This window comes from Triplophysa dalaica, unplaced genomic scaffold, assembly GCF_015846415.1.
Source record: "Triplophysa dalaica isolate WHDGS20190420 unplaced genomic scaffold, ASM1584641v1 Contig17, whole genome shotgun sequence".
In the NCBI taxonomy this organism is placed as follows: Eukaryota; Metazoa; Chordata; class Actinopteri; order Cypriniformes; family Nemacheilidae; genus Triplophysa; species Triplophysa dalaica.
Window position 1 is genome coordinate 27,773 of NW_026622651.1, and position 25,757 is coordinate 53,529.

Here is a 25,757-nt window from a genome sequence, read left to right on the forward strand (position 1 = left end):
TTAAGTTCAACTCAATATATTCAATATATTTAAGCTTTTCTAAAGATGATCTACACCAATCAGCCCTATTAACATTATGACCACTGACAGTTAAAGTGAATAACACGGATTATCTTGTTACCATGGCACCTGTCAGTGACCGGGATATATTAGGCAGCAAGTAAACATGTCCTCATAGCTGATGTGTTTGAAGCCGGAAAAATGGGTGTTTAATGTTTCTCGGTGTTTGAGAGTTATACCTAACCTATATTTAAAAAAAACGTAATTTCGTGTTAAAATGCACTGTGGCCACTCGTTAAAATGCATTGTAGTTCGTTCCTTGGCTAAAAGAACTATGACTGAGCCTGGTTCTCCCAAGGTTTTTTCTCCATTCGGTCACTGATTGAGTTTTTTTTCGTCTTTCTTTGCCTTTGTGGCCTTTAACTTTTGGCTTGCATAGTTGGGGACATATTATTTTATATTTATAAATATTATTACAACATTATTTTCCTGTTATCTGTAAAGCTGCGTTGAAACAATCTGTATTGTAAAAAGCGGTTACTTGATATTGTAATGTGCGTTCTTGAGATTGTAATGGGGTAGGCTATAATATCACAGATTTTGTAATGCGTTATATAACTGCGTTACAGCAAAAAGCAATAAATTAGGCCAACTGTAATTGCGTTACGAAAATCTGTGCATAGTTTCTTCTGCTTTTTAAATGATCTGGCGATCTTTTTCCAGTAGCCCTGGGGATTAGATCCATATTTGGTCCATGTAGAGGGCTTGGCAGTGTAGTTGAATCCATCCCCGTTTCCAGGTTTCTTCCCGTTTCTTCGACGCAGAAGTATAAATGCTTTACTCCCAGTGCCAACACTGGCAGGTGGTCATTATGTCATGGTTAATCAGTGTTATTAAAGGGGTGGCATAATGCCCTTTTCACAAGATGTAAAATAAGTCTCTGATGTCCCCAGAGTGTGTATGTGAAGTTTTAGCTCAAAATACCCCACATATATGTTTATATAGCATGTTAAAGTTGTCACTTTTTGAGGGTGACCAAAAATGCACCGTTTTTGTGTCTGGCCCCTTAAATGCAAAGGAGCTGCTGCTCCCAGCATAGGGGGCGGAGCTACAACAGCTTGTGTCCTAAAAAAAAAAAAACGTTTTTTTTTTATTTAAATTTATGAAGCTAATGTGGAGTTAACTATCTTCTAGTCATTGATTAGCATATTATGTCATAATCTATAAATCGTGTTCTGGGGTGGGGGTTATGTAAATTGGGGTTGGTGATGTCACTAACCCGTGAGGAATGTCGTGTAGTCCCTACCAGGCATTTGTTGTAGTCCTTAAAAAGTTATTTCTCTAAAAGCAAATATCTCCCTTTGCTTTGAACTTTGAGTGTTGTAACTTTGCAGATGTTGTTTATGCTCAAACAGCAACATTACACACTAACTAAAGTTAGAAAAGTGAAATCATAATCAACCACCCCTTTAATATTATTATTATTACTATTATTATTAGACCACATAACAATATCCTGTAGGCGTACTTGATTCTTAGCATATAACTTAGCCTACCTGGCGTCGGAATTCGTGGTATGGCTGATGAATCTCTCTCAGGATTTTCCCAACTCGACATTCTCCTGCACAGACTCCAATTGAAGACAGATAGCCAGTCATGAACTTGCGGCCATAAGACGGGCCTGTCTGTTAAGAAAAATACAGCTATTAGCTACAACTAGGGCTGGGCGATATATCGCATGACATGCGCATCTCGTCAGTAAAGCCGGGTCCTTGATTAGTAGTAAATCGCCATCACCTGCTTTCAAATGGAGCGGCATTTACTACACAGAGCCGTAGTTCACTGACAAGCTGAGCCATGTCGCATTAATTATCACGGGCGATAATTAATGCGATATATCGCCCAGCCCTAACATTTGAAAGACGGGCAGGATATAAAATGTGAAAACCTAAATAAAAATCTTACTTCATATATTGATCCAACCACAGCCCTCTCCAGTTCTGTGTCCGATACATGTCTTTTTCGCTTAAGGTTGTGCTGAACACAGAATCTTCTCACACTCATTTCAGAACATCGCTGGATACCCGTCTTCTGCAGCGTAGCGGAAATCTCCTTATGTGTCTTGAAATTTTCAAATAAGTATTTAATTAAATCAGCATATGATTCCAGTGCGGCCATGGTGTCGATACGAAATTACAAAAAAATACTGAGTCAATCACTGCAAGATTGAGGTTTTTCAGGCTTCTTTTAACTTTTTGCAATTACGGCAAACTTCCAAGTGCAACACACACACGCACACACACGAAGATAACTTCCGGTTCACGCAAATCGAACAAATTAAATATCAAAATCAAAATCGGTCGTTCCCCCTTTATTTCATTTCCTATTTTTGATCTGAGCATTAAATCAAAAGTACGAAAAATGACCCGTTATTTGTTTTTTGGTATTACATTTATAAACGAATAACGAAGAAACAAACCGTTTTTTAATTTTCCGATTTTGATATCTCAATTGAATATGAAAAGAACGAATGATACACGGATTGATAATGTATTCAAACCCATTCCCGGAACTAACATACTCTCCCCGATGTCAGATTTCGAGGAAAATGGCAAAATGGATTCTAGAATAAACGAGTCCACAGCTCCAGTGTCATGCAAAGTTTTTATAGGAACTTCTACAGTTCCATCCAATAACGATTCTCGACCTTCTGTAATGAAAGGAGCATAACTAGATAAACATTCATTAGAAATTTCAATCTCAGTCTCAGTGTCACCTAAAGGAGCAGAATTGGCCATAGCCACAGGTTTGAATTTATTTACATCAGCGAATTTATTCTTACTCTCTAGTACCAAACAATCCGTTTTCCAGTGTCCTTTTTCGCGAAAATAGTTGCAAGTGTTCACCGAATCAAATTTGCTTGAAACGTACAACCAAATTGTGGTGTGGAATTCACAAACTGAGCTACATTGGCTCCCTCACGCGTCTGGAACATAGAAACAGTACTCCTATGAGTAAGCACAAAGTCATCAGCCAACGACGCAGCCTCTTCCAGAGACTGAACTTTGTGTTTGTTAACGAATGTTGCAATCTGTTCAGGAACAGAGATTTTAAACCGGGGGTCTCAAACTCAAATTGGCTGGGGGCCATTGCTGTGACTGACATCTCATAGGAGGGCCGTTTTAACATTGAAGCACAAAAAGATAGCACAAAAAGATAGCACAAAAAGATAGCACAAAAGTTCTGGAAATTTACTTTAATTGCTGAGATGTTAGCTCACAAATCTTTTAAAACATTACAAACATATTTGTGTCATGCGTAACAAAAATACAAACAACAGTGTCTGTGCATTGTTATATAATTTTACATTTTTAACAGTAACCTACTTTATTTTAACTTAAGTAACTTATCAAAGCTGTGCTAAAACCTTACACTGAACAACTGCGATCTCTGAATACATTTGCAAACTATTCTATTTCTTCCCAGACACTTGGCTGCGCTTCTGCTCACACAACTGAGCCACGTTTGGACTGATGGAGTTCACAGTTGAAACCCTGAGTGCAGCTTCAAGATGAGCATCACTAAGGCTGGACCTGAATTTGCATTTATTGAAGTTCATAGTTGAGAAAAGTTTCTCATGCAGGTAAGTGCTTCCAAAAAGGCACATTAACCGACTGAACACTTTGGAAATCTCTGGAAAGCGTGGAGGTAATTCTCTCAGAAACTGCGCAGTCTTGTCTGCATTACCTTGTGCCTCTCTGAATTTAGTTTTTAGCTCACTGCTGCACTGCAAGTCAATAAGTTCCATTTGCAACAAATTTGGGACACTCTCCACATCAGATGAGAAGGGGTCTGCAAACAGTCGGAAAGTGTCACGGTGTGCCTTGAAGTCAGCAAAACGCTGATCAAATTCCTGAAGTAGGTTTTCAACAGCAGAGGCATATTCATCACCATTGAATGCTGTGCCCTCCTCCACAAGAGATCTGTATGTTATGAAATGAATGAGATTTTTTGCAGAAAGCTGAGTTTTCCACAATCTCAATTTTGTGGAGAAGGCTTTCACACTTTCATACACTGCTGTAATGAGCTGACCAGGGCCCTGGAGCTTCAGGTTAAGGACATTCAGCTCCTGTATAATGTCCACTAGGAATGGAAGGTCCATGACCCATTTAGGATCATCAAATTCAGGAACATCCATTCTGCCATCTTCCATAAATCTCTTCACCTCTGTTCTTAACTCATAAAATCTCTTCAAAACATTTCCTCTGCTGAGCCAGCGTACCTCAGTAAAGTACAGTACCTGCTGGTGTATAATGCAGTGCAGAACAACTGCTGGATCTGCATTTTCTTCTTCCAACTTTCTTTGTACCAGCGCTACCAGTCCATTTTTTTTACCTGTTATAGATGGGGCGCCATCGGTGGTAATGCCTACTAGTCTGCTCCACGGAAAACCAGCGCGTTCAATCGCGTCACACAGCTGCTGAAATATATCCTTGGCTGTTGTACGGCCGTGCATTTGACACAAACTCAGCAATCTTCCGTCACCTCAAACTGGTCATTAATACCTCTGATGAAAATAGCTAGCTGAGCTGTGTCAGTTTTGTCTGTACTTTCGTCAATCGCCACAGAGTATGCAGTGAAAACTCTAGCTTTCACGCGCAGCTGATTATAAATGTCACTCGATAACCCTGTAATCCGCTCTGCCACTGTATTTGCCGATAAAGAGAGATTTTTGAACATGTTCTTCTTTTCTGGACATAGAATATCAGCGACCTTCAACATGCAGTCCTTCATAAACTGCCCTTCGGTGAATGGCTTTCCTGCTTTAGCGATCATTTCACTCACCACATAACTCGCTTCAACGGCAGCATCAGCGTCCTTTTTGGCTCTGTGGAAAAGGCTTTGCTGGGACGTTAGCTCTCTCTGCAACTGTGTGGCTCGTTTTTTTCTCTCGTCTTCCTGGTACTTCTCATATTGGTCTCCGTGTTTAGACGAATAATGATGCTTGAGATTGTATTCCTTCAGAGCAGCAACTTTTTCTTTGCATATCAGACAGGTTGCGTTCCCATTAAACTCCACAAAAAAATACTGCAGTGTCAATCTTTCTTGAAACAGTCTGTGTTCATCATCCACTTTCCTTTTCTGTTTGGAATTAGACATATTTTCGTTCACAGCCAAACAAAAAAAGGAACTGCTAAAGCCCAGAATCCAGCTAACGTTTTATCGCGTCTTCCGGCAAGCGCAGTGGTTTTTTTTAACCGTGTTTTAGTACATATTGAATTGTGTAGTTTAAATTGCTATAAAACAACTACAAATAATAATTATAATAATTATATATATATATATATATATATATATATATATATAATGTATATATATATATAACGGATTGCGTTATTTTTTTACGTCAGTTGCGGGCCAGAGGGAGGGGGAGTGGTGGCCCACAGTTTGAGACCCCTGTTTTAAACTGTTCTATTATAATCAACTCAAGGAAATCATCAAATCTTTCCGAATTAAGAGAAGTGTAACATCATACCTGCCAACTTTTCAAAAAACCTTGGAGTGAGATTTTGTCAGGAGTGATCAAAATTATGCCGCGCATGCAGCCACACAAGTTGGTGCCTCAGATCTCAGAGAATTGGAATTCATTTGATGTTGTACCCTGCATTCTGGTAGGTTGTGCGGAGGCCCAAATCCGTTGATAGGGGCAGCCTGCTAGAGATGGATAACATTGGTTACATTCTGTGAATCAGACATAGCTGAAGGTCCGCCCCCAGGAAATTTTGGATTAAGTAGATGTGATTTCCTGCATTCTAGTGGATTTTTGAGTGGTCTGCTAAAGATGTGTAATACCTGAACTTATTCTAATTTATGTTCTTCATAATGACTTGTAGGGCCTTCTAGACTTGAGCTGAACAGTCAACCTGAAAAATTATGTTGTGCCTAAATGACTGCCTATGTACCACAATAAAACCTTATTTATAGACCATTGTTTAGGATTTGACCTAGATAGGTTAATTGATATTTTGATTAGAATGGTATTTAACTCATTCTTAACTGAAACCTAGCCTATGTTGTGAATAATTGTATTCTTAAAGGGGTCATTTGACTCGGCTAAAAGGAATATTATTGTTTGCTTTAGATGTAATTCAATGTGTATACACGATTTAAGGTTAAAAACTGTGTATTTTCCACACACCGATCATGTTTGTATCTCCTCTTTGCTCCACCTCTCTGAAACGCGCTGATATTTTACAAAACTCATCGGTCTGAACAGTGAGGTGTGCTATGATTGGCTAGGTCACTAGTGCAAAGTGATTGGTCTAATACTGCACTGAAATGTAACAACTCTTACCATATTCGGAACATCAGGCTGCGCAGGCGACGGTACAATGAGATATAAAAGACCACCCACCTTACTTGAGTATACATTTGGGCGGTCTTAGTCAAATCAACGTGATGTACATGCGTGGGATGTGGTTACAAGAGGCGTTTCAGGAAGGTCTGGGTTCACATTCGCTTTTAGATTGCATGTATCTTTTGTTCCGACACTTATTATTTTTGAATTTTATGTGTCTAATACATGCATGGGCAACTACAACACCCCAAAGACAGAGAAAAACACGTATTTCCGCCATATGACCCCTTTAAGAGCGCTTCATGATTAATGTTCAGCCAAAAACGACACAAGATTACTTAGGGAGGGACATTATTCTTCATTCAAAGCCACACACAACAGAAACAAATAAAGGCCAACAAATAAAGTGCTGAAACAGTACAACTTTTTAAGCAATAAAACAGATGAATTTAATGGGTTTAATAACTCTACTCTCAGTTACAAAAACATGCCTACTTCTATTGCTCAAATTTCTTGTATTTATGTTAAATTCTTTGGAATACATACCTGTTTGGTCAAACAGATGAGAAAAATTCTTCATCCACACGGAGTCCTTTTCGTTGGACTTTTGATAAAAAGATAAATGTGATAGGAATAAATAAACAATGCTATAACCTCATGTCTTGAGCATGCATTAAACCACAAAGTAAAAAGATGCTCTCCTGCTGCTTGTTATGACAGCTGAGCTTACATTCACAACAATAAATCGTGTTCAAAGACACGCACACGCGCACGCACACACACACAAATAATTTATTTCAAGATTTAAAGTTTAAGAGAGTCAGTACTCAATTGGACGTCATTTCATTGTTACATACCTAGTCTCAGATTCATCATTAGACTTGAGGTGGTAGTTTCTCTCATTGTCTTTCAGGGTTTCTCTTCCCCTGTCGCTAACTTGGGGGTGCAGCAAGCCATCAGCGCCATCTACCGTCGGGGAGTTTGAAAAGGAACGAACGAGTCTCGCCCCACGATCGTTATTTTTTTTGCGTGAGAAATTGGATGTGTGGCGTGAGTGCGTGTGAAAATAGTGAAATCCGTGTGTCACACGGCGAAAGCGTGAGAGTTGGCAGCACTGTAACATGTCGTTGTTAATCTCGCACAAACTCCAAATGGGTCTCACCCGGAACCATCCGGCACGACCTAAATATTGATAGGTTTCAGGCACGCACTCATACACTTTCAATATTGCTGATTTAACGGTGTCATAATCTTTACACTCATCAATAGTTAGAGCAGCGAATGAAAGTTGTGCTTTACCAATTAAAACGCACTGCAACAATGACACAATTCTTCGTAGACCAACCTTGTATTTCAGCAACACGTTCAAACAGAGTAAAAAAAACATCTGGGTCTTTAATCTGGGTCTTTAAAATTTAGGTACAAGTTTTAAACTTTGATGAAGTTTAAAACCTCCACCAACACCAGATTCTACTGAACTATCGATATTCATCTTACTTTCTTGCAGTAGTTTGAGTTTGCACATCCTGTGTTTGTTCCATTTCAACTGATAAAATTCCCTTTTCTATCAACTTATTTTTTAACTCAATTAATACTCGCATTGAATCTCTTACCACTGATTTTAATATGATACAACTCTGCAACTCTGATAAGTTGCTCTTTTGTATATTCCGTCAATAATACATGTGAAGGTGAACTAACAAATTCTTGAACATCAGCCATAAACACTTCACACACCGCAAGTAACTCCCGTGCAAACAAACACTCGGAACCTTCCCGCTATCTACCTTTCCAGCGAAATAATCTTTCTATCTTATTAGACCCTGATCTTCATGCAGTTACCGGTAACTGGTTAAACCAGCGACAATTCACAACACCATGGAAGTGCTCCCGAGACAACCGCTACTGCCCGCTTTCACCAAAACACTATGAAAACAACAAACTGGCATGTCTCAAAAGGACACAAGCCGCTAAGCCTAACCGGGAAAAATTCCAAGTAAAATTAAACAAATTTGCACAAGAGTGACTTACCTGTCCATGACTTCAAACTGCTATCCACTACATCAATCACTATCAGGTGCCCCCCAAAACAGAAAGCGGGTACAATGCAACAAATTATTCAAGCAAAATTTCTTTCCAAAATGTAACAACCAACCAAACATTTCGAAACAAAGAAATTTCACCATCAAATCATTCTACGACTAAAAAAGACGAGCCCCCATTTGTTACGCCCTATGGCTGGAAAAGGACGCAACAAAAACGGGGACACAAGAAAGTGCAAATAATGTATAGAATTTATTAACAAAATGAAACTCTACATAAGAAAAACAAGAGCACATGAATTAGTCAGGAGTTAGTGGTGTGAAGTAAAGGTTAATGAATGGAAGTGTAATGAAGCTATGTAAAATGTATAACGTAACCAAGTCCAAAAGGGCCGCGCTCCCGGTCAATGGCAAATTGCCCTATTAAAAGGCATGACCGGAAATCAGCAGCAGGTGTCCTCAATAAACCCATCAGGGAACAATCAGTTACTTAAAGCAACGATGAAGCAGGGGCCATCACAATTAGAAAAAAATTGCAGTGCGGGTTATTTTGTATAATTCTGATCATATTCTGTGTACTATGGGGCTTTTTATTTACCCCGATTATAAAGAAGTATTCATAGGAATGTTTGTAACAAAGACGTGTTAGTAGATCAGAAATCACATTAACTTAGAGATGAGTATTGGAGTAGATCAGAAATCACATTAACTTAGAGATGAGTATTGGAACGATAAGATTGTTTGAATGATATAATCAATACATTTATGCATGATTCTTGATTTTATGAACTATTTTAATCATTTTCAGTAATACAAAATCCAGGGATGGTGTGAAGGCCAGACCCAAATAAATTATAGCACAGCTCATTTTTGAAAAGCCAGATGGCACAACTTATTTTTTAAAAATTAAGTCAAGGTTGAGATTCCACTATTAGACATGAAACCTTGTTGCCTAAAGATAATGGTGGCAGACAAGGACAGTTAGGATGATAAAAAATAAAGTTGATTACCTGATTGGTTCACCTTTGAAAAGTTTCACTATAAGTAGAGGCTGGAAAACACCAAGTTTTCAGATGTTTTGGGGACTTGGAACATCTCACTTTGTTTGACTTGTACAAATAAAGTTGAAACTTTGACACCTGGACCTTCCTTGTCTGAGCAATTTTTTTGAGCTTGAAGATCAACATTTTCCACAACATATTTTTGGCGCCCAACGTGGGGCTGGGCAGAGGCTGAAGGCATCGGACGACACCCGGGGGCGAATCATCCGGCTGACTGCACAGATCAGGTGAGCATGCTTTTGCTTAAAGTGTAAATTTTTATATCTGTGTGGTCTGCCGGAGGTGAGTTCTGGGTAGAGTTGATGTCTATAAAAAGCTTCTCCAGTCTAAGAACTAATTGACACTAATATTGCAGGAGGGCCCCAGGTCTCAAAGTAAAGAATGAACGAAGGCGAATGAATGATGTTTTGAGAAGGTAACGGCCTTTAGTGAGTGGGCCATGTAAATAAGTGTTACCTGTTTTGAGAAGGTAACGGCCTTTAGTGAGTGGGCAATGTAAATAAGTGTTACCTGTTTTGAGAAGGTAACGGCCTTTAGTGAGTGGGCCATGTAAATAAGTGTTACCTGTTTTGAGAAGGTAACGGCCTTTAGTGAGTGGGCCATGTAAATAAGTGTTACCTGTTTTGAGAAGGTAACGGCCTTTAGTGAGTGGGCCATGTAAATAAGTCTTACCTGTTTTGAGAAGGTAACGGCCTTTAGTGAGTGGGCCATGTAAATAAGTCTTACCCGTTTTGAGAGGGTATTTGCCTGCTTGGAGAAGGCATGTATTTATTGTGAATTTACTGCAAAGAAGAGAACCACGTGGGGATGTAGAATAGTTCTGTTTGTCTGTGTCAGTGTCAGTGTCTAAAGAAATGGAGAGAGTAGGAAGGAGGGGCTGCTGGCCACAGTCCCAGAATGAGCGGTGACTATGTGTGTGTGAGAAAGCATGTGTAAAGGAGCAAGGGAGAGAATAGATAACTATAAAACTATAATAAGTAAAGCTTTTTATTTTAAAAGGAATGAGTTTAAGATATAAATAAGAGTTATGAATGTATTTTGGTAATAATTTGATTATAGATAATATGATACTTTGAAAAAATAAGAAAATGTCATTGTATGCTGATATATTGTGACCAAAGTAAAAAAGAATACGAGGTGTATAGGAGACGATCAGGGCATTGCCTTGTGAGAGCTCATATAGGACAAACACCCAGATAAAAGAAGGTGATATATTAGGGATGATCACGGCTGAAAGGCTGTGTGAGAACCAACATAGGAAAATCACCCATGGTCACAATATGATGCATGTACTGCATTTTTTCTAAGCATATGGAATAATAAAAGATACGATAGTAACAAAAGTTATAAAAGCAGAAATACTTTGAGTCTAGATCTGAAAGTATCTGATTTATTAGTCTCAACCAAATACATTTTTAGTTGAGCTGTAAGAGTATTCCCCCTGGGAAAAATTGAGTCTTATAATTTCTAGCATCAAGTTTTATAAAACTACCCTTCCCCAATAGCTACTGTGTTTTATTTTTATTTTATTGCAGCATATTGGAGGATTAACATTGAGGTTTTTGATAATTACTCTTCTTATTGATTATTATAGAATGGTATGAAACTCTCATTGCCCATATTGATCAATGATCTTAAATTAATGGTTAAATTTCATGTCTTAAACTTTTTCCCCATTGGTGATTTTTGCTTTATGTTGTTTTTATTTCAGTACACTGCATTACAGTTGCATGGCTGAAGAGGGGCCAGGCCTTGATTATGAAAGAAGAGAGGCCTTTCATACTAAGATACTGACCCTAAGAAAAGTACTTTTTGAAACTAAGGGAATTGGAAATCATTTTTGGGAAGAAGATACATACATTGATGCCCAGGGGATAGAACAAATTCTGTTAGAAGAAAGAAAAGACTGGTACCTGAGTCAACTGACAGAGATTCGAAATCTAGAAATTGCCCAATCGGAGTGGCCTTACATAAATTGGGAAGAGATTGTTAAAAATTGTTGTAAAGTAAATGTATTGAATCACTACCTGAATGAAGTCTGTGCTTACCAGCATAACAGATCTAATTGTCCCTCAGGTCTGACTGCGAGAACTTTATTGGTTCAAAGGATCCCTATTGGTAGGCTCACAGGGGCTTACTTTGAGATAGGAGAGCTGCAGGGGTTTTCCTTAGGGCGAGGACAAACTGGGCGGCTTATTGGTTTCCCCGAGGTGAGAGTCTATGCAGAAACTCGATATGTAAATTGGACAAGCAAGATACTGTGTACTTGGAATGAAATTGGAGAAGTGGTTCCTCAACAGTTTATGGCAGTAACTTTGAAAAAATTGGTGATGGAAATAGCCCCAGAGAACCCTAGGTCTTGGTTTGCACCTTAATGCTTAAATAAACAAATGAAAAACATTTAAAATCTCTGTATTTTCACTTTATAATAATACATTTAAGAATAATACTGATTTGTGCATTGTTTTAAGTATGTCATCCACCCCTGTAGATTTGTTGGGGTCCAGATACCCGGTATGCAAAAATTCAATAGAAAGAATATCTAAAAAATGGGCCGCAAGAACCAAAAACTTGAGAACAATATGGCCAGAAAATGGTACCTTTGATGTAACAGTGTGTGAGGAAATGGAGGGATTAATTAAAAATTATAAACCAAAAGACAGTAGCAAAAAACGAGAAGAAAAGAGAAAATTAGAACAGGGAGTTCTCAACCTGTTCAGAAACGAAGGAGTTAATTTCCTGAAAAATATGAGAAAAATAAGAGAAGTGTTAAAAAAGGATGATGAGAAGAATGAAGAAAACTTTGAGAAAATGACTCAGCCACCTCCCTATGAACCTCCCAGCCAAAAGTTAGAAAAGATACAAACATCAACCCAAATGCCAAAGGTAGCAATATCAGGAGATGTCAAAATAGAAGGGCAGGTAGAAATAGGTACAGAATCACCTGATAGAAGGGAAGCAGAAAAGAGAAAAGGTGACAGGGCAAGTCAACAATCCCCAGTTTATAGAGACCCAGAAGATGAGGAAGGCAGAGGTGCATGCAGTCCCGATCCTTATAGAGAACTGGCAGAGGCACTGAAAAACATGACAAAGAGACGTGAGGAGACCTACGAAAGTATGACAGAAGATCTAATGCAAATACATACAGATTCTGCACATGCTTTAAGTCAAGTTTCAGGCAACACCTCAGAAGAAGAAGATGAGGAAGAAGACGATGCCGTAAAAGCCAGTAGCCAAGAAAGGACACGCCAGCCAGCGAGCAACCAAAGAGTCCGTTCGAGAGCGGCCACAAGAAGTCTGCCAAAAGGGGAGCGAAAGCTGGTCACAGGCAGTCTCTATCTCCAGGATGCAGACCTCGAACCGTGGCCACTGCCCTGGACCCGAACTCCAGAAGGGAGACTGAGAAGATCTGCAAGTACCACCCTCCTTCCTGAAGCCACAATACCGAAGTCACGCGGCACCAAAGAAGGGAAGCAGTTCCCCATACTGATAAAAGGGGCTCAAGCACAATACGTGCCATGGGCATCTCAAGACCTGGATGGACTGGTTGCACGTCTACCAAACCTAGATGAAGGGGCAGGCAAGTGGATAAGAATGCTGGAGGAGGAGACAACAGGGAAGCTATTGGCATTGGGGGATATCAAAGCACTCCTTGCCAAATGCGTGGGAAGTTCCAAGCTGAATGAACTTTTAAGAGCAGCACACATCCGAGCGATTGACATCCCAGATCTTGATGGACACCCATTCGACAGATATAGAAGGGATATATGGCAGGGGTTACGAGACGAATTTCCCAATCGCATCGATCCCAGAGCACTCAAGGGAGAACAGATGGGAGAAGAAGAGAACCCTGCCACATACATACAGAAACAACTGAGGAAGTGGAAGAAAGAACTTGAAAGAGATCCTGAAGAAGACTTATTGATGACGACATTGTTCAGGAATGCTGTTGTTGATGCAATGCCTCTGCTAGTTAAGACCAAGCTGGAAGATGTAGTGGGTCTGAACTCCAAGTCACATAAAGAGTTCTGTGATCATGTGACCCATGCAGTCAGACAGTATAGAAGTAATGAACTAAAGCTGAGGAACCAAGAAAAAGAACTTCAAAGAAAACTGGTACAGCTGCAGCTCGAAGAACTGGCAAGAAAGAAAAAGACGCAAGCCATGGTCAAAGACAAAGATGAAGAAAAAGATCATGCAGCAATGATGGCTCCAGTAAATGTCCCAGTTCCTATGACACAGCAACCGGGTGCAGTCACTGTGCAACAGATACCTGGAAGTGGACCTCAGCAGCCAGCACCTATCGTCATCTATGTGAAGCCTGAACAACAAAATAGATTTGGCCCAAGACCTGGGCAGGGAGAGCAAGGAAGACAGAATAGAGGAAGGAACTCATGCTGGGGATGTGGTCAACAGGGGCACAATAGAAGAGACTGTCCTACCAACCCTTGGAATACAAACCAGCAACAGAGTTCCCAATGGCAAGCAGGCCAACCACAACGACCTCCATGGCAAGGTCAGAGGCAGCAGCGACCCCCAGGGCAGGAAGGGCAACAGCAACCCCAATGGCAAGAGCAGAATCAACAGGGACCCCGCTGGCAGGACCAACAAAATCAACCAGAACAAGGACAACAGCAACAGGGACCAGTCAACCCATGGCGTGGTCCAGATATCGGATACTAGGGCTGCCAAGAAGATCCTACGGGGAGGGGTCAGCACCCACTGATAACGGAAGATGCTGTCACAGAACCGATGCTGCAGGTCAATATTGAAGGCAAGAACACACCAATGATGATAGACACTGGAGCAACTTATACATGTATAAGTTCAAGTCATGCCTCACACCTCCCCATGTCTGGCAAGTTCACAAAGACAGTAGGATTTTCCGGGCAAACGCAGCTAATTCCAATAACGGCTCCAGTGCGTCTGAGGACAAAGGACAAAGAAGTAACTCTGCCTATTCTAGTATCAGAACAGACCCCTGTTAATCTGCTAGGGAGGGACGCCCTATGTAAACTAAAGCTACAAATATCATGTTCCCCCGAAGGTATTTACATAAGCAGCAAGGGAGTTAGGCAAATGGTAGTCACAGCCCCCCAGGCCAATGCCTACTGGATAGGAGATTTAGAGGAAGAGGTAGGAAAGACAGTGCAAAAATGGGAAAAGTTTGTTAAAGAACAACTAAAAGATCCTAAGCTACCTGAATTAGAATTCCACTGTACCATGATATATGACCCACTGAGAAGAGTAGACATAGAGAAAAAGTGGTTGCAAGAAACAAAAGACAAGAAAGTTCCCCTCATTTCACAGCACATAATTGTAGGACCACAAGGAGCGGCATTACAAGTTGACAGGAATGATTTTATTAAAGAATGGTTCCAGATCCCAAATTCAGTCCCCCATATAACATTATATTTAGAGCAGGGAAGTGAGAACAAAGAAATAGGCCCAATGATGAAGAAAGCCAAGGGAATACAATGGAAAAGCACAGACAACCCCTTAATTTTTATTTCAGCAGATAAACATTTCATGAAAATTGCATGTGCAACAATTATGCAGGGAACTCCTAGAGAGGTGGAAGTCAGTAATCAGAGAAACATGAGTTCGGAAATCATCCTAGAAAAAGAGATGAAACAAACGGAGCTAATTGAAGAAATGGAGCAATTAGTTCCTGAAAAATTGTGGTCAAAACATGACACAGATGTTGGGCTGATAAAATCTGCTAGCCCTATAGTCATTAAGACAAAATCAGGGGCTAAATTGCCACACAAGTACCAATATCCCTTAAAACCTGAGGCAATAAAAGGCATCAGAGGTACTATAGAAGGACTAACCACAGCAGGAGTGCTGTTTGAGACATCCAGTCCTTGTAACACCCCTATATTGCCAGTTACCAAAGCGGATAAAGCAAAATGGCGCTTGGTGCATGATTTAAGGGCAGTCAATGACATAGTAGAAGATTGGCCAGCAGAAGTTCCGAATCCTCACACCCTGCTTACAAATGTGCCGCCTGATGCTAAGTATTTTACAGTGATTGATCTGTGCTCTGCCTTTTTCAGCATTCCATTGGCAGAGAGCAGCAGGCATTTGTTTGCCTTTACTTATGAGGGGAAGCAAATATCCTATACAAGGGTCCCTCAAGGGTTCCGCCATAGCCCTCACATATTTAATCAGCTGTTAAAAGCTGATCTGGAAGATCTAGTACTGGACAGTACACTTCTCCAGTATGTGGATGACTTGTTGATCTGTGCCCCTACACTTGAGCAATGCCACAGAGATTCCATTAAGGTTCTGACTAAATTGGCAGAAGGAGGACATAAAGCCTCCAAGACAAAGCTGCAGTATTGTCTTCCCCAGGTAGAATACTTGGGAAGAATAATTGCATATAAAACCAAAGCAATATCACAAAGTCAATTGGAAGGAATTAGCAAAGTGCCGCTTCCACAGACTGTTGGTCATATGATGACATTCCTGGGCATGACTGGATTCAGCTCAGATTGGATAGAGGATTATGCAATCAAAACTGCCCCATTAAGAGCCTTAATGAAACAGGCAGGGCAGCAAAATCTGAGAACCACACTAACATGGAATAATGATGCGACAATAGCATTTGAATCCATTAAAAGAGAACTGCAAAGTGCTCCAGCTCTCACAAGTCCTGACTATACAAAACCCTTTCACCTCTATGTAGCTAACAGAAAAGAGGGATATGCCTCTGCAGTATTGATGCAGGAGACTTGTAAGGGGAGGGGAAAACAGCCCATTGCCTTTTATATTACAAAGTTGGACAGTGTAGCACAGGGGTATCCTCCTTGTTATCAAGGACTTGCAGCTGTATATTATGCTTATGAGAAGGCTTCTACTTTGACCATGGGATACCCTGTGATAATATATGCACATCACAAGGTGGTTGAAATGTTGGAACAAGGTAGATTTGTTTTAACACAGACCAGAACCCTGGCATATTCAGCTCTTTTGACATATCCTGATGTAACATTAAAATATTGTGCTACTGTAAACCCAGCAAATTACATACCTCTGGATAATGAAGGCACGCCACATGATTGTGTGTCTGAATCGTTGCCGTTTACCCGTCTTAGACCAGATTTAGAGTCTACGCCCATACTAAATGCGGCGGCTGATTACTTTGTAGATGGCTCCTGCTTCAGAGACCATTTAGGAAATCATGCTGGTTTTGCTGTGGTCAAACAAGAAGGAAATGAATTTCTTCCTGTAATTTCTCAGCAGTGTGAACAGCCATGTTCAGCACAACTGGCTGAGTTGAAAGCCTTGACCACAGCTTGCCAGCTAGCAAAGGGGCAAGTTGTAAATATTTATACAGACTCTGCATATGCTCATGGAGTTTGTCATCTTTATGGAGCAGTTTGGAAACAAAGAGGGTTCAGGAAAAGTGATGGTTCCCCAATACAGCATGCTGAGCAGATAGTACAGTTAATTTCAGCTATGATGCAACCTAAACTCTTGGGTATTATTAAGTGCCAAGCTCACAAAAAGGGAAATGACTTTGTAATACAAGGAAATAATGCTGCCGACGCAGAGGCCAGAAAAGCCTCAGGGTGCCAAGTTGCTGTAATGGCCCCCATGGTGTTAATACAACCCGAGCCCCGAATTACAGACCTTGCTCGCATACAAGAGCAGGCAAGTGCTGTTGAACAATCAGTATGGCAGCAAAGGGGGGCCACAAGAGATGTAAATGGAGTATGGCGATCTCATGAAGGACTAATCATTGCACCACATGTTCTATTGACTGTGTTAATTTCTGAGACACATGGATTTGATCATTGCGGTCGAAATGAGATACTGAGAAAAATCAAGCAACAAGGATATTGGTCACCTTATTTGCAAGCGACAGTGGATGATTTTCTAACAGGGTGTGATATTTGTGCTCAGAACATGTGGACTTCAGCACCTATAGGACACATCCCTGTACCCGAGGGACCTTTTAAACACTTGGTAATGGATTATGTCGACATGATCAAGTCAGTCAGAGGGAAGAGATACATGTTGGTGATAATAGATAGATTCAGCAGATGGGTGGAAGCTGTGCCATCATCAGACCAGGGCTCTGGGACTGTGATAAAGTTTTTGACAAGAGAAGTGATTCCCAGGTTTGGAATTCCCTCTGAGATCAGTTCGGACAACGGCTCCTCATTTATTCAAAGAACTGTAAAAACTGTCTTGCAACAGTTGCGAATAAAACAGCGGCTAGGGTGTGTCTACCATCCCCAATCTCAAGGAATGGTTGAGAAGGCAAACGGAACCTTAAAAGCAAAGATTAGCAAAATCTGTGCAGACACCAAGTTGAACTGGGTAGATGCCCTACCTCTGGCACTAATGAACTATCGCATGCAAACTAACAGGACTACAAATTTGACACCACATGAGATGCTCACGGGTAGGCCTATGCCGGTGCCCTACTTAAGAGGCCCATATGATGGACCGCCTTTGGAACAGCTGCAAGTTGAGTTAAGAACTTACATGAGACAATTAACTGCTATACATGAGGCTATATCTTCACAGGAGCAACGTCGAGGGCCTAGAGAGGACGAAGAAGCTCCATGTGCAATCGTACCAGGAGACAAAGTCTATCTAAGAGTCTTCAGAAGAAAATGGAATGAGCCAAGACGAGAGGGGCCCTACACAGTCACAAGAGCAACACCAACGGCAGTACAAGTGGAGGGGAGTACTACCTGGTACCATCTGAATCACTGCACCAGAGTACCACAACTGCGACGGCGAGATCCTGAGCAACCTGACGAGGAAGCCGAGGACCTATCGGAGACTTCAGACGAAGGTCAGAGCCAAGATGATAGTCAGAGAACCCCTGAGGGGATTCCAGAGTCCGCACCAGAGACGCCGAGGGCAGCTGAGGGACCGGAGCAGCTCCCACAGCACGAGCCAGAGCAGAGGACACAGCAGGAGGAGCCACACCAGGAGCCAGAGCCGGCACAGTCAGAGCACGCATCACAGCCAGAGCAGGAGTCCGACGAGCCAAGACAGAGCACAGAACAGAGACACCCGGAGGAACATGCCATCAGGACTTTATACGATCCTGACATACATGGGGAACATAGTGCAGCTCGAGATAGCCGCCATAGACCAGAACCAGACACCACCCCAACCGCAACAGGCGCCGGTGAACCACGGCCGGGCCCAGGTCGGGAGGGAGATGCAGGACCTTATGGTCACGGTACTACTCTTGATGAGCTTGGTGCAGACCATACCACAGACCGAGAGTTTGCCAGCCCAGAATTATCCGACGAACAACTACTGGCAGAAGAGTTCCCAACAATTGACTTGTCAGCACTTGAATGGACACCCTACGAGTTCAACATGTGATGAAGCGCCCCAGTATGAGAGACTTTGGGACATTGCTGTTCAAAATGAATGGTACAGGTGGGCACACTTCACAGTGGACCAGTCGTACATGGATAGTTGCGTGTTTTGCACCCCGTCACCATTGAGCAAACTGTTCGTTGTACCAAACCCATATGATTACAGACATTGCGCTGGACATTATGCAGGGCACTGCAGTGCCAAGAGAAACACTGTTCCTTTTTACCATGCAGAATGTTAAGCCCTGGCAGGCCGTGAAAATAGGGAACGTTACTATGCTCATTCATTATGGGGAGAGGAGTGTATGGATATTGATGTGAGGATCCCAACAAATATGATTGAAGTTCCCGCAGTTTATGAAATAGATTATACATTGCAGTACGAATGTTACAATAGCACAAATGAAAAAGAGGGCAATAATGTGGGAATTTTTGAAGGGAATTGTATAACTATTTGGCATTTAGATAAGACTATGAGAGGGCAGCAGGGGATAATAAGACAATGGAATAATAAATTTGCTTCCGCTACAATTTCAGATAATTTCACAGTGATAGGATGGGAAAATTGCCCAAAAATGACAATAGGATGGCCCTTGATTGAATCGTATGAAAATCAGGCTAATGCTATAGCTGATTACTTTTGGGTTTGTGGTGGAGGCAAACTAAGACCAACACTACCAAAACACTGGAGAGGTTTATGTGCAAGAGTAAAGCTAATACAAGATGCCACTATGATCACATGGGATCCGAATGAGAATGTTAAAAGTGAGCCAAAACAGAAAATAGTGAAAAGGGCCTATCAGAGTGACCCAAATGTTTACATAGATGCCATTGGTCAACCTAGAAATATCCCACACCAGTTTAAAGCAAGAGATGAAGTTAAATCTGGATTTGAGTCTATTTTTGTATGGATTACCCCAAATAAGAACACAGAATGGATAAATTATCTGTATTACAATCAACAAAGGTTTATTAACTACACAAATGATGCACTTAAAGCTCTTGGAGAACAACTAGCCCCAACAAGTAAAATGGCATGGCAGAATAGACAAGCTCTGAATTGGTTATTAGCTGAAAAAGGAGGAGTCTGTGTAATGTTTGGAGAAGATTGCTGTACTTACATTCCTAATAACACTGCCCCTGATGGATCTTTTACTCATGCTATGGAGAAGTTGAAAAACCTTAGAGATGAAATAACGGCTAATGCAGGAAGAGATGTGGCATTTGGGACATGGTTTGAGACAATGTTTGGGTCCTGGGGAAAATGGCTGACCAAAGTAGGAATAACGATTGCTGTTGTATTAATGATCTTTGCAATATTGTTCTGTTGTGTTCTCCCCACACTAAGATCGTTGTTGGTTAAGGCCACAGCTAGACAAATGTTACTGCATACAGAGATAAATGTGCAACATGACTCTGAAGCATTTATGTTAACCATGATTACAGCAATGGACAAATGTGAAGAATCTGAGACCCCTTAGCTTGTTAAACAACCAAACCAGAAAAAGGATGCCACTTTTATTTTGCTATTATGACTCTGTTTGTATATAAGAAAGGGAGAAAGTCTAGAATTGTATTTCCTTTTGGGGCGTGTAGCGTAGTTATATTCTTTTAGATATAAATAGGTAGGAAGATAGCTGATGTTTTGTTTGTTGTTTTTGGCAAAAAACCCTTTCCCCTTGTTTTTGTTTGCCCATGGCAGATCCCAAAATGACAATAAGAGGGACATGCATTATGTGTTTCTTTCTTTCTTTTTCTCTTTCTGCTACTATTATCACAATATAGAGGCCAAGGCTGGGTGTGTTCCTGGGAGAGAGTTGCAGGGGATCATCAAACTGACGTCAGCAGCGAGATACAGAAGACGACAGGAGGTTAAGATAGGATGGAAGCAACGCCTTCCACTGCAGGAGGAAGAATACGCATGGGGAAGGCAACAACACTGGAGTGAGAGAGTGGTGCTACATCCTTCACGACCGTGGTACCCCAGACTACACCTAGGACCAGCAGCACGACAAATACTGGAACAAGATCCAGCGGTTCTGGCCGTAGGACATTCAGTCGCTGTTCAAGCCTATTACGACAACCTGGCTGGAATAACTATTGTCTTTTTCTTTACACAACCTGGACAACGACCAGTTATAAATCGAGCGCAGAACATTTTGACAACTACACGTCACAACTTACCTATCACGGAGTGGGAATACCAGTGTGCACATTACCCAAGAAACTAGACCTAAAAAAGGAATACATGATTGATGTCAGCTGCCTTTAAGCAGTTTGCTGAGAAGTTCAGGCCATATCATATGATCGATTCTCCACACCGACAACCACCTGCGGACCGAATAAGAAGGACATCGCTCTATTTTCCATCAAGAAGTGAATGTACTGAGAGACAGTGTTGTTATGACTTGGTGATCTCTGGTTATGTGTCTGCATTTTCAGGACAAAGACAACCACAGTCACAGATAGACACTTTGAGATTGTTACCGCGGGATGATGCTATACTGGCAGTAGGATTTACTTCAACACAAGAGGATACATGGACTGAAAGAAAACCTAGTTGGACTTTGACTGTGTACACCCAATATTTGCTTTGGCCCTCAATTAACCTACATACAGGGATTTTGACATTAAAACCACATAATTGTCATACACGATTCAAAGCGGGATCCAGGTTAAAACCAGGTCAGTGGATGATCTTCAATTATCGTACCGAAGGATACGAGGTGAATTGAACCGTAGCAGCTATCACAATGGAAGGAAAGCGACACCCATGGCATCCCAGGGGGTTTCGAGGACTGTGCGGAGAGCGAGGCATAGCTTCTATGATGTTCATTTTAACATGTGTAATAATAATACCAATTATTATGAGAAACGGCATGAATATGGATCCAAATGACATGGACGTCTTGAACACTACCTTGGGACGGGTGGACTGTGGAGTAAATGGTACATCATCTGAACATTTGTTCGGCGATCTACTGGTTCCAGAGTCTGAGTCAAAGCATCAAAAGAAAAGACGAAGTGTCAACAGCAAGATGAGACAGCCTTCCGACGCATGGATGGAACACCCCAATCCCCCTCATCATTATGCTACTAACATGTGGTGGAGGTTGACGAATCATACCGTAAGAATGAATGCTGCCGGACACTGTTATGTTTGTGCTCACTTTCCTCACAGCACCACCGGAGGGGATTGGTGGCCACATCAGAATCCCAACAACACATTTGAAGCAGCCAAGGCTGCAGTAGCAGCTGCTGGACGAAAGAAAGGCCTTGACGCTAAATTACGAGAAGAAATAGGACTAAAGTTACCCCAAATTGATGAGAATATGATGCACGACACTTGGATTCCACACCCTCTTCCTAATAGACTTTTTGCTCAGATAGCAACTGTTAAACATGTCCCTAACTATCTAGTCTGTTATGAAAGAAAGTCAGGAAGTCATGCTTTGGGGACGATACCAGAGCAAAAATGTTCAGACATCTATAAGCCTATAAGCAAATCGGTGAAACAAAGTTGTATGGCCTGTCTTCGGTATGCAGACGACTTAAATCCCCCTGTTACAACTTTCACCGTTACTCATAAAGTACCACAGCCACTTGTTACCTACCAATATCTTCTTACTTCCGAAAAAGGACGAGCAAAATGTCCATCATGCTCAACTGTGCATGTTCCTGATCGCAAGGGAACTGGAGTCGTTGAAGGATACTATTGGCTCTGTGGCTATCAAATATATTTGTCACTACCAAAGAACTGGACAGGACTGTGTGCTTTGGTTCAGTTACATGGAGGAGTTATTATCTTGCCTCATCAAGCAATGAACAGTCTACGGCGTGTGAGAAGAGGATTGTTCAACTTCCTAACGGACAGCCCAGTGCCAAAAAATCATCACATATGGACAGTTGCAGAAAAGATTGCGGTTGCATTTGCTCCAGCAATAGGAGTAGAATCACTGATGACTGGTTTGGAAATCACTAGATATGAGTTTTCTTCATTCATCAACACAACAAAACTCATGATGAGAGAAATCAAGGAAGAATTACAAGGATTACGTCTTACTGCTCTTCAGAATCGTTTGGTATTGGATCAACTTACTGCATCGCAAGGAGGTGTTTGTGCTATGATTGGAGAGACTTGTTGCACATACATACCAGACAACGATGCAGATGGACATCTCATCGAACAAGGAATACAAAATATTTCAATGCTTTCTGCCATGATGGCAAAGGATGAAGTAGATTCAGATAATTGGATATGGAACTGGCTTAACAACATATTTCCCAATTTGCATAATATATTGATGTTGATAATCTGCATTGTGGCGCCAATTCTGATGTTACTGTGTTTTTGGCCTTGCATAATGCAGGCGGTAAGGAGGATTGCTAGACCTGCTCCTCACCATCAGATGGTAGTATACTCAGTCAGGGACGATCAATTTTTTGCAATCTAATACAGAGGGCATTGTTATTAAGTAAATGGTAACAAGCAGGAGTTGTCCGTGTTACGAGATAACCAATCGGTCAGATGGATTTCTATTTTTATAGCTTATAAGCATGTCCTTTTAAGGCAATAACTATTATCATTGCTGTTAATTATTCTTGCTCACGCACACATATATTCGTTTTGAAGCACACATATATTCGTTTTGAAGCACACATATATTCATTTTGAAGTACACATATATTCGTTTTGTAGAACACATATTTTAAGTAGAAATTCCTCCTATGTTAGTAATAATCATGTGTGGGACTCTTACGGAGTCCCAAAGGGGGGAATATATTGTGTATAATTCTGATCATATTCTGTGTACTATGGGGCTTTTTATTTACCCCGATTATAAAGAAGTATTCATAGGAATGTTTGTAACAAAGACGTGTTAGTAGATCAGAAATCACATTAACTTAGAGATGAGTATTGGAGTAGATCAGAAATCACATTAACTTAGAGATGAGTATTGGAACGATAAGATTGTTTGAATGATATAATCAATACATTTATGCATGATTCTTGATTTTATGAACTATTTTAATCATTTTCAGTAATACAAAATCCAGGGATGGTGTGAAGGCCAGACCCAAATAAATTATAGCACAGCTCATTTTTGAAAAGCCAGATGGCACAACTTATTTTTTAAAAATTAAGTCAAGGTTGAGATTCCACTATTAGACATGAAACCTTGTTGCCTAAAGATAATGGTGGCAGACAAGGACAGTTAGGATGATAAAAAATAAAGTTGATAACGGGTAATTACCTGATTGGTTCACCTTTGAAAAGTTTCACTATAAGTAGAGGCTGGAAAACACCAAGTTTTCAGATGTTTTGGGGACTTGGAACATCTCACTTTGTTTGACTTGTACAAATAAAGTTGAAACTTTGACACCTGGACCTTCCTTGTCTGAGCAATTTTTTTGAGCTTGAAGATCAACATTTTCCACAACAGGGTCCGTAAGCCTAGGCTACCTATAGTGTTGTGTTTGGCTCTTTGCTAAAAAGTACACTTAGTAACTTAGTAACTAAGGGCTAACTAAATACAATTTGATCACATTTCATATTCGTGGTGTCTTAAAACAGGGCCGGCCCAGCCTGTGTTGGTGCCCTAGACAAGGTTTTAGATTGGCTGAGTACACTTATGTTTTTAAGATTATCTCAAGTAGTAATACATTTAATAAAAATTGTAGAGTTACTAAAAAAGTATAAAATTAGTGTACAAAAGGAGAGCACTATAAGTCCATAATATAAGTGTACTTTTTTATCATCTGACTAGGCTACATATCATTTTAATGAATACATTTTAAATTATGTATTTTTTTAACATTCAGTAAATAATGTTTAGTTTTTATCACATACATTTCTTGAAAAATATGGTGGTATTGTAAATGGACTCAATGAGTCCTTTGCCCGGCTGTATAGTTGTCTTATGTTCATTTTATAGATATGACCTTAAATAAAAATTGATTTCCTTAAGTAAACGAAAACATTTATAATTATTAAATATGAGATTAAAAATCTAACCTGTTTCCCTTTTTTCAATGAGATGTGCAGTGAAGAACCTTCTCATCCAATGATCTTTTTCTTCAATGGCATCAAAATTTACTTGTTGCAGAATGAAGGCATTGGTTTTGAAATTTGAAATGAACTTTGTTTAAAATCAAGTCTTCATTTTCTCAAATCCACTGCAGTCCTGGCCATGTCACAAACCTTATTCAAAATATCTACCTTTGAGTTCAGCAGAACAAAGACATTAACACAGGTTTGGGACGATTAGTAAATTATGACAGGATCATAATGTTTGAACTAGAAACTATTCTGAATTTGCCTCAAAGAAGCTCATTTTGTAGTTTCATCTAAACATAGAACCCAGTTTATTGTAAAGTTCCATTAATGTGCAGCAACTGAAAAGCAGGAGTTTGGTTTTGGATAAGAAAAGATAATTTTTGTGCTTTGGTCAACGACTTTGTTTAATTTAATTTAATTCAATTCAAGTTTAGTTATATATCGCTTATCACAATGTGTATTGTTTCAAAGCAGCTTTACAGGGGCAAACAGGAAAAACAGAAAAGGTAAAACACAGCACAGTGCATGGTGTTTATACAACGAGTAAGATCATTCTAATAAATGATATCTAATTTCTAAATAAATTAATGAATGCAGTCTCCCAGTGAGCAGGCCAACACTGCCCTGCTGTGGCGAGGAACCCAAACTCCCATGATTGAACCAGGCTCAGCCGGGAGGGCCAGATCCCCTCTGACGTGTCATAGCTGCACTCAAACTGCTGACATGTGGTTTAGGTTTAGCATTTAATACCAAATATTGTAACTTCAGCATTAATAAGACAAATAGTCCGTCTTTGCTCTTGGTTGGGGATGTAGTGGTCTGAGCTGGGATGGTCCGATTGTCATATTTCTCTTGGCTGGTGGTGGAATTGCCTTAGATGGA

General features: G+C 40.6%; 2 protein-coding genes and 1 long non-coding RNA gene across 3 annotated transcripts; 2 read left to right on the forward strand and 1 right to left on the reverse strand.

Annotated features, from left to right (window-relative positions):
- Nucleotides 1-5,533: 5,533 nt before the first annotated feature.
- Nucleotides 5,534-7,358, reverse strand: LOC130417126 (uncharacterized). Its single transcript, XR_008906148.1, has 3 exons — nt 7,216-7,358; nt 6,905-6,962; nt 5,534-5,715 (listed from the first exon to the last, which is right to left on the reverse strand). It is a non-coding gene; the product is annotated as an uncharacterized LOC130417126 (long non-coding RNA).
- A 2,099-nt stretch (nt 7,359-9,457) lies between these two features.
- Nucleotides 9,458-14,187, forward strand: LOC130417121 (uncharacterized). The gene is made up of 3 exons (XM_056742424.1): nt 9,458-9,688; nt 11,173-13,710; nt 13,799-14,187. The coding sequence occupies exons 2-3, from the start codon at nt 11,934-11,936 to the stop codon at nt 14,185-14,187; spliced, it is 2,166 nt and encodes a 721-aa protein (XP_056598402.1). The 5' UTR covers nt 9,458-9,688; nt 11,173-11,933.
- Nucleotides 14,188-15,014: 827 nt separating this feature from the next.
- Nucleotides 15,015-24,206, forward strand: LOC130417123 (protein NYNRIN-like). Its single transcript, XM_056742425.1, has one exon. It carries the CDS (start codon nt 15,015-15,017, stop codon nt 18,819-18,821), a length of 3,807 nt encoding a protein of 1,268 aa, XP_056598403.1. The 3' UTR covers nt 18,822-24,206.
- Nucleotides 24,207-25,757: the final 1,551 nt, after the last annotated feature.

Bases quoted from the DNA above. Each gene is read 5' to 3' on its own strand.
- LOC130417121 (XM_056742424.1), top strand. From the start codon at position 11,934: ATGTCATCCACCCCTGTAGATTTGTTGGGGTCCAGATACCCGGTATGC. The intron at 13,711-13,798 runs GTGCAGTCACTG...ACAACAAAATAG, and splicing joins TCCTATGACACAGCAACCGG to ATTTGGCCCAAGACCTGGGC.
- LOC130417123 (XM_056742425.1), top strand. From the start codon at position 15,015: ATGCAGGGAACTCCTAGAGAGGTGGAAGTCAGTAATCAGAGAAACATG.